At 46.2% G+C, this 9645-nt stretch overlaps 1 protein-coding gene across 2 annotated transcripts in view; it reads right to left on the bottom strand.

The window, feature by feature from the left end:
* LOC143291100 (gamma-tubulin complex component 5-like) overlaps positions 1-9645 on the bottom strand; it is a 47733-nt gene that overhangs the window by 2712 nt on the left and 35376 nt on the right. For both annotated transcript variants that reach the window (XM_076600723.1, XM_076600724.1), the window contains 3 exons: positions 6728-6942; positions 4819-4919; positions 1-493 (listed from right to left, as the gene is read on the bottom strand). The exon at positions 1-493 is cut by the window's left edge and continues 2712 nt beyond it. In XM_076600723.1, the coding sequence (XP_076456838.1) occupies positions 438-493; positions 4819-4919; positions 6728-6942 (372 nt within the window). In that variant the 3' untranslated portion in view covers positions 1-437. The remainder of the gene's footprint in view (positions 494-4818; positions 4920-6727; positions 6943-9645) is intronic.

Here is a 9645-nt window from a genome sequence, read left to right as displayed (position 1 = left end):
TGTAGCGACGCGCTCTCCCTGGGGAGAGCAGCCCGAATTTCACACAGAGAAATCTGTTGTGATAAAAAGGAATACAAATACAAAATACAAATACACATAACACACACACACACACAGACACACACACACACACACACAGCCACACACACAAAGACACACACACACACAGCCACATACACACACACAAACACACACACAGCCTACACACACAAACACAACACACACGCACACACACAGCCAGTGGCACAGGGAGGTGGCGCCGGAGCTGAGTCCGCTGTTCCTGAGTGAGATTCTCCTCTTGAACAAGGGGGAAAGAGTCACACACACACACACACACACACATAACAAACACACACACACACACACACACACACACAGTTTGCCAGGTTCAGCCTGACCCCAACTGGGGTGTGGGTGTGGCGGGTGAAGTCGCAGTGTCAGTACTTGGTGCCTGAAGGTAAAGACGTCACCAAAGCAAAGGCCAGCGGCTCCACTGAAACACACACACACACACACAAGGCAACATGGAAGACATGCATACAAGTCCCTGTGAGGGATTAAAGTGTGTGTCCGGGCTCTTGACATCTTTCAAATCTATGTACCCTCCAGTTTTCTTCGCTCTGCTGCCGATGATAGAAACTTCTGCGTCCCAAAATAATGATAGTAATAATAATAATGGATACTTATATAGCACACTATCCAGAAATCTGCTCTAGGTGCTTTACAAAAACGCTTTTGTTAACATAAAACATTACATCAGTGTTACATACACACACACCAAAATGTGACTACACACACACACACACACACACACACACACACACACACTGCATACATACATTTTAACATATATATGTATCTAACAACTACCCTTACACATACGCACACACAGGCAGGCACAAACTTACATAAACACACGAACACACAATACACATTCATATACATGCATGTAGTTATGTACACATACATATGTCAATACGAAAGAGAACAGCACGTGGTCGAGCCTTTTCATCATCTGCTCTTCTTCTTCTTCTTCTTCTTCTTCGTTCGTGGGCTGCAACTCCCACGTTCACTCGTATGCACACGAGTGGGCTTTTACGTGTATGACCGTTTTTACCCCGCAGCCATATGTAGGCAGCCATACTCCGTTTTCCGGAGTATCTGCTGTTCAAATATGGAACTGTTTGCCTCACCACGTCCGTCACAGCCCCTCACTGCCTTCCTTTAAATCTAACCTCAAGACTTTCCTCTTCCAGCAGCATTTCCTCTGCACCCTCTTTCAATCATGGAAGTAGTTAGTTGATTGTGTAGGTATATTTGTAACGCTGTATTGTGTGTGCGTCAAAGGTATGTATGTATGAATGTATGTATGTATGTTTGTATTGTACGTACGAGTTTGTATGCGCATATTATATGTTTATTGTGCATGATTGTGAGCTGAGGACTGAGCGTGTTTCATATGCGTGTGTGTGTGGATTGTAAAGCGCTCTGTGCAGTGAGTAAAGCGCTGATAAATATCCAGTTATTATCATCATTATCGTTATCGTTTAACTCTTTCACTGCCAGGTTTCCGGGGTGAAAAACACTCCCCAGCACCAAATGTTTCAGAACTGATGCTCTCTGTCACAGGCTTTGGTTCATGTCAAAACAACACAATGAACTTGTCCACCTGAAACTGGGTCAGGGAGCAAAGGTCACTCATTGCACTGTTGGTGGGAAAATGGCTGCAGCTGTCAACCTTTGTTACAATGTGAAAAAAAACAAAACAACGGTCTTATCAACATGACCCCTCAATGTCGACAAAAGTCACCGACGGGCGCCATAGCCGAATGGTTAAAGCGTTGGACTTTCGATCTGAGGGTCCCGGGGTTCGAATCACGGTGACGGCGCCTGGTGGGTAAAGGGTGGAGATTTTTACAATCTCCCAGGTCAACATATGTGCAGACCTGCCAGTGCCTGAACCCCCTTCGTGTGTATATGCAAGCATAAGATCAAATACGCACGTTAAAGATCCTGTAATCCATGTCAGCGTTCGGTGGGTTATGGAAACAAGAACATACCCAGCATGCACACCCCCGAAAGCGGAGTATGGCTACCTATATGGCCGGGTAAAAACAGTCATACACGTAAAAAGCCCACTCGTGTATATACGAGTGAACGTGGGAGTTGAAACCCACGAACGCAGAAGAAGAAGAAGAAGACAAAAGTCACCAATGGCGGTGCACCATCTTGTCAACAAAAGTCACCTACGGCGGTGAATGTGTAAAGTTGAAATTCTTGGGAGTCCCGTGGGCTCTTTTACGATAATTCTAGGGGGATCCTGACTAATGTTCAACCTTCAAGAGTTCACTCTAATGCTGTGCTTTCTGATCAAATCTGCATGGCTACACACATGCAAAGTCAGTCACACCTTTTGGTCACAATCTGGGCCTGGGAGTGGCAAGGGGGAACGACCCTTATCTTTGGAGCGGATCATCCTAGCGTCAGACTGAAGCTCTGATGCATGAAGTTCCTTCTTTCATCCTATACATTTTTTTAACACTCCAGGGACCTTTCTGATGAACAGGCAGTGTGTCCTTTCCATTTTTGAAATATCAGGGATACGTATTTCTGTGTTATCAGAAGCCTTGTATGTGTTAACAGGCGAAGGAAACTCAATGGAGAACGTGCTTTCTCTTTCACTGGACCTGTCATCTGGAACAAACTCCTTATTCTGTCCGACAAGCTCAGTCTTTGTCCTCGTTCAGATCAGCTCTCAAAACTCCCCTTTTCCACAGTTGCTATGATTAGTTTTTCCGCCCTGTGTGTCTGTCTGCGATTGTTGGTGGGTGGAGAGGAGCTGTATCGGTATGAATGCCTGGTGTGTGTGTGTGTGTGTGTGTGTGTGTGTGTGTGTGTGTTCGTGTGTGTGTGTGTGTGTGTGTGTGTGTGTGTGTGAGAGAGAGAGAGAGCGAGCGTTGGGGCTGTATCGGTATGAATGCCTGGTGTGTGTTGTGTGTGTGTGTGTGTGTGTGTGTTGTGTGTGTGTGTGTGTGTGTGTGTGTGTGTGTGTGTGTGTGGGTATGAATGCCTGGGTGTGTGTGTGTGTGTGTGTGTGTGTGTGTGTGTGTGTGTGTGTGTGTGTGTGTGTGTGTGTGTGTGTGTGTGTGTGTTGTGTGTGTGTGTGTGGGGGGGGTATGAATACCTGTGGTGTGTGTGTGTGTGTGTGTGTGTGTGTGTGTGCATGCGTGCGTGCGTGTGTGTGTGTGTGACCTGTTCGTTTGTGATGCCTATAGGTAACTAATGTTATGAAGTGTATCTGCATCAATGTATGTATGTGTAATTGTATTTGAAAACGCTCTGGGCTCTCCTGAGATAGGGCATCCAAATATTCATTTTTAGTATCATTATTGTGGTGACTGTACATGTGTACATCCATGTAAAGTGCATAAAAGACTGCTGCGTGCGTTAGCATGCACATGTAAACTGGAGCACAGGTCTGGGGTTAAAACATGCAAATGCATGAAGGTGCATACACATGTGGAAGCATAAAAATACATGCAGGTTGACTGCTCAGTTACGCATGCATGCATGTTTGCTTTTACCCTGCTAAGAAAAAGGACCAAACTACCACAGCCCAAGGTCTGCATACTCAACACAAGTGCACCAGTGTGCACCCACCTGCATGCACACACCACACTTTTTTTTTTCTTTGTTTCTCAATCCAAAATTTTTTTTTTGTTTACAGACTCCCCATCCCCACATCTTCAAGGTCCAACATCCATACACCTCCACCATATGTATGAAACAAAACAACAGTATTTTTTCAAATTAATATATATATATAAAATTCCAAAGCTACCCCACTACCACAGCCTACAGTCCATATACTAAACACATGTGTGTGTGTCTAGTAATTTTATTTATTAAAACGTCTTGCTATAGTATATATTTTTTAAGCTTTATGCCGTTCTTTCTCGGTCTCTAGACAATGCATTTGGAATGAGCTCCCTCTTTTGCTCTTTCACGTCTGGCCTTAAAACCCACCTCTTCTCCAAGATAGCCTCCCTACCCTGCCTCCTCTTTGTTTTCAGTTTTTTCCCCAATTCAGAGTTATGCATGTGCGTGTGAATGACTGGTGTGAAAGCACTTTGATTTGTCTCTGCACAAGATCTAGGACTATATAAATACTAATCATTATTATCAATTACTATTGTGTGTTCTTCTTTTTTCAATCTTTTTTTTTTCAAAGCTTCCCAACCACCACAGCCTGATGTGTGTGCACTCATCAGACGCAAGCCCTAAGTGCCAGAACCACAACGGTCCTACACTGGATCCCCTCTCACTGCGGCATGGCAGGAAAAGAAGAGGCAGACAAGCTCTCCAAAAGCAGGAAGCAGGCTCACCCAATCTGCCCACCCCCTTAGCTTTGGGGAGGCAAAGACCATCCTTCGCAGCCACTTCAGAAACAGCTGGCGAGAACGGCTACATCTGGGAGTGGAGGAGGACAGCATCCATCAACTGTGTCGAGCTCAGCAAGTCATCATCCTCAGACTGCGCACAGGCCACTGCCAGCTCCTCTCCCATCTCTACAAACTGAAAATTTCCCACACGGACCAATGTCCGTGTGACACCCCTCCTCAAACTCCAGCCCATGTCCTGCAAGACTGCCCTCTACACAAAGAGCTGAGGCGCCAGACCCTGGCCCAGTCCTGCAGCGCTCCAGGACAAGTTGTGAGGAACAGCTACAGAGCTCCAGCAGACTGCGGACTTCATAACGTAACCTACTCTGGACTGACCATCTGAACAAGGCCTGAAGAAGAAGAAGTGTGCACTCACCGTGTGGAAAGGAGCCCCTCTTGATGATGTTGTTGAGGAAGGAGGCCAGGAACTGAATGCAGCGAGAGAACTCCACCTCCATCTCCGTCAGGGTCTGACCGCTGAAAAGCCAAACCAAATCAAATCACACCCATACAGTCATTACAGGTTTATAAAGGTCCCCACCGTGATAAGAAACTCTAGGGAGAGTTGGACAATACATGTTTTTAGAGAAGACGCCCCCCTCAGTCAAGTGTTTCAGTCCCTACAGGTTTATACAGGTCCCACCATGATACGAAACTCTAGGGAGAGGTGGACAATACAAAGTCTTCAGAGAAGAAGCCCCCCTCAGTCAAGTGTTTCAGTTCTTTCAGGTTTCTAAAGGTCCCACCGTGATAAGAAACTCTAGGGAGAGCTGGACAATACAAGTTTTTTCAGAGAAGACGCCCCCCTCACTCAAGTATTTTAGTCCCGACAGGTTTATACAGGTCCCACAGTGATAAGAAACTCTAGGGAGAGCTGGACAATACAAGTTTTTAGAGAAGACGCCCCCCTCAGTCAAGTGTTTCAGTCCCTACAGGTTTCTAAAGGTCCCACAGTGATAAGAAACTCTAGGGGGAGCTGGACAATACAAGTTTTTCAGAGAAGAAGCCTCCCCTCAGTCAAGTGTTTCAGTTCCTACAGGTTTCAGGTTTATAAAAGTCCCACAGTGATAAGAAACTCTAGGGAGAGCTGGACAGTACAAGGTCTTCAGAGAAGAAGCCCCCCTGTGTTTCACTCCCTACAGGTTTATAAAGGTCCCCACGGTGATAAGAAACTCTAGGGAGAGCTGGACAGTACAAGGTCTTCAGAGAAGAAGCCCCCCTCAGTCAAGTATTTCATTCTTTACAAAGTCATCACAGGTCTGTTGAGGTCCCACAGCCGTGACGTTTACATACGGCCCGACACAAGGGCAGTGAATCCCTCAACCACTGTGTCCAGGGATTCGGCATTGGAAGGCAAGGGCCCTATCATCTCCTTCAGTATCTTCATATTTATTTTATTTCATTTTATTAAATTTTTTTTTTTTTTTTTTAGTCATTTTTTTTTCTTAAATTTCATTCTTTATCTATTTATTTCTTTATTCATTTTTCTTTTCTTTTCTTTTTGCCGTCCCATCATCTGCATCATTTCATTGGCATCCCACATCGCTCATCCAAGTGCCGCCCCCCCCTCCCCTCTGCACCCCCCCTCCCCACCCCCATACACAGCCACACCCAGGTTCATCTGTCACCATCTCCGCGCCAACAGTCTACGGGGAACTAGTGATGTAACGTCGTAAGGAGTCATGTTGTTGATTATTCAGCCAACCTCAAAGGGGTCAATTTTCAGGACGGATTACCCTTTCAGATTTTAACCCCTGCAACACTGGGACGTTTACAACCATGGCAGGCTTCCATGCCACACTGATCCATGAAAAAAAAAAAAACAACGGAGAAAATACACTGTTTCTTCTCCACGTTATGCGTGGACACACCTGGAAAACAACTGTAGATGTTAGTTCTCTTTGTTTCCAGTTTATGCACATATTGTAGGAATGCAAAAAAAACGTTTTAATGAGACTGAGAACTTTTGACGCCAGGGCCTTCATTGCTCAATACCCACCCACCACCAACACACCCAAGGACCCACACCACGCCCACCCCCGATCCACCCCTACACCACCCACCACCCACCTGTCCATGCCCACCCCTGATCCACCCCTACACCACCCACCACCCACCTGTCCATGCCCACCCCCAATCCACCCCTACACCACCCACCACCCACCTGTCCACGCCCACCCCCGATCCATCCCCACACCACCACCACCCACCCCACCCCCCCACGCCCACCCCCAATCCATCCTCACACCGCCCCCACCCACCCACCCCCACACCACCACCCCTACCTGATGTTGTGCACCCCTTGGTCCCAGCGCATGGCGAAGGTCAGGGTCAGGTTGAGCACCTTGGCCACGGCCTCCCGCAGGAAGGTCAGCTTGCGGTGCAGGAGGCAGCGCTCGTGCACGGTGCGCACGTAGCGGGCGTGCACCTCAATCACCTCCTCCAGGTCTCCTGCCTCCCTCACCTCGCTGGCAAACTCCAGGCCCGTGCTGTGCAGAATCTGTCCGCCACCACCGACACACAACGGTTGTGGTTGAAAGGTGTTGTGTCTGTTGTGTTGTGTTCTGCTGTACTGTGCTGTGCTGTACTGTGCTGTGTTGTGTTGTGTTAATGTCTGTTGTGTTGTGTTGTTTTGTTGTGTTGTGCTGTGCTGTGTTGTGTTGTGTTAATGTCTGTTGTGTTGTGTTGTGTTGTGTTGTTGTGTTGTGTTGTGTTGTGTTGTGTTGTGTTGTGTTGTGTTGTGTTGTGTTGTGCTGTGCTGTGCTGTGCTGTGCTGTGCTGTGCTGTGCTGTGTTAATGTCTGTTGTGTTGTGTTGTGTTGTGTTGTGTTGGGTTGGGTTGTGCTGTGCTGTGCTGTGCTGTGTTGTGCTGTGTAACTCCAAGCTGGTGCTGTGCAGAATCTGTCCACCACCACCAAAACACAAAAATTGTGGATGAAAGGTCCTGTGTCTATTGTGCTGTGCTGTGCTGTGCTGTGCTGTGCTGTGCTGTGTTGTGCTGTGCTATGTCGTGTTACTCCAGGCTGGTGCTGTGCAGAATCTGTCCACCACCACCAAAACACAAAAATTTTGGTTAAAAGGTCCTGTGTCTGCTGTGCTGTGCTGTGCTGTGTTGTGTTGTGCTGTTCTCTGCTGTGCTGTGTTGTGTTGTGTTGTGTTGTGTTGTGCTGTGTTGTGTTGTGCTGTGTTGTGCTGTGCTGTTCAGTGTTGTGTTGTGTAATTCCAGGCCCCTGCTGTGCAGAATCTGTCCACCACCAACACACAACAGTTGTGGATAAAAGGTCCTGTGTCTGTTGTGTTGTGCTGTGCTGTGCTGTGCTGTGTAACTCCAAGCTGTTGCTGTGCAGAATCTGTCCACCACCAACACACAACAGTAGTGGTTAAAAGGTCCTGTATCTTTTGTATTGTGTTGTCTTGTATTGGACTAGATTGCATAGTATTTAACTGGATTTATTGCATTGTGCAAAATCTGTCTACCACCACCAACACACAACAGCTGTAGTTAAAAGGTCCTGTATCTTTTGTGTCGTGTCGTGTCGTGTCGTGTCGTGTTGTGTTGTACTGTACTGGACACGAATGGAATGGATTGTATCGTATTAAATTGGATTAATTGCATTGTGCAAAATCTGTCCACCACCACCACCACCACAACACAACGGTCAGGCTGCTTAGGGTTAAAAGGTCCTGTGTCTTTTGTGCTGTGCTGTGTTGTGTTGTGTTGTGTTGTGTTGTGTTGTGTTGCATTGCAATGTACTGGATTGCAATGTATTATACTGGATTGTAATGTATTGATGACGGGCGCAATAGCCGAGTGGTTAAAGCGTTGGACTTTCGATGTCAGCGTTCCGTGGGTTATGGAAACAAGAACATACCCAGCATGCACACCCCCGAAAGCGGAGTATGGCTGCCTACATGGCGGGTTAAAAACGGTCATACATGTAAAAGCCCACTCGCGTATATACGTATGAACGTGGGAGTTGCAGCCCACGAACGCAGAAGAAGAAGAAGAATTGTATTGCTCTGCAACAACACATTTCTCTGTGTGATATTCAGACTGCTCTCTCAAGGGAGATTTAACCACTACGGTGCAGCACCACCACCAACCCCCACCACCCCCTTTTTCTTTTTTTCACTTTTTTTCCCACTTTTTCTGCTTGCAAATGTATTTTGTTTTCCTATCAAGGTTTGTCACTGTTCTACTGGTAGGAAACTGGCTGCAGATGGCAAGCTTTGTTACATTGTGAAAAACGGTCCTTCTTTACATGACCCCTTGATGTTGACTAAAGCTGTCAATGGCAGTGCACTGTCTGGTCGACTAAGGGTGCCTATGACGGTGGAAGAGTTAACCCTTTCACTGCCAAACTCGCATTTATGCAGCAGCTAGGTAGAGGACCCATGTCACTGAAGGGTGACCAGATCATGGGTCGGTTATCCATGAACCTACTGCTCTTTATCTTTGGTGGTAGGATAGGCCATCATTTTCTGCATGTCACAGGAGGAATCCTCAGCTATTCCTAGACACCACATTTCTGTGTTTATAGCACAAGGGAATTCTGCACATTAAATTGACTGGCGGTGAAAGGGTTAATGTATTGGGATGTTTTGTATTCCTCTGTCACAACAGATTTCTCTGTGTGAAATTCAGGCTTCTCTCTGAGAGAGATAAAATGGGGGAGGGGTTGTGGAGGAGAGGGACAGAGAGAGAGAATTACAGTTTATTGACAAGACAGCATTAGTGATAAGAGCACTCTGACAGATACACAAATACATGCACCCAATCAAGGCCTGACAGAGTGTGTTGGGTTCAGCTGCTGGTCAGGCATCTGCCTAGCAGATGTTTCAGTTTCAGTTTCAGTAGCTCAAGGAGGCATCACTGCGTTCGGACAAATCCATATACGCTACACCACATCTGCCAAGCAGATGCCTGACCAGCAGCGTAACCCAACGCGCTTAGTCAGGCCTTGAGAGAAAAAAAAAAGGGTGAATATATAATAGATAAGCTTACATAAATAAATAAATAAATAATAATTATAATATTAAAAAAAGGTAGTAGTAATAATAATAATAAAATAATAATAATAAAAAATAAATAAATAAATAAGACAACAATGATGATAAAACAAGCAAATAAATGTAAAACATGAAGACACACATTCACACATACACCCACACTTGCATAACAGATATGCACCAAACATGCAGTT

Source organism: Babylonia areolata, chromosome 16, assembly GCF_041734735.1.
Source record: "Babylonia areolata isolate BAREFJ2019XMU chromosome 16, ASM4173473v1, whole genome shotgun sequence".
NCBI classification, from domain to species: Eukaryota; Metazoa; Mollusca; class Gastropoda; order Neogastropoda; family Buccinidae; genus Babylonia; species Babylonia areolata.
This window is presented reverse-complemented; position numbering and strand designations above follow the sequence as displayed.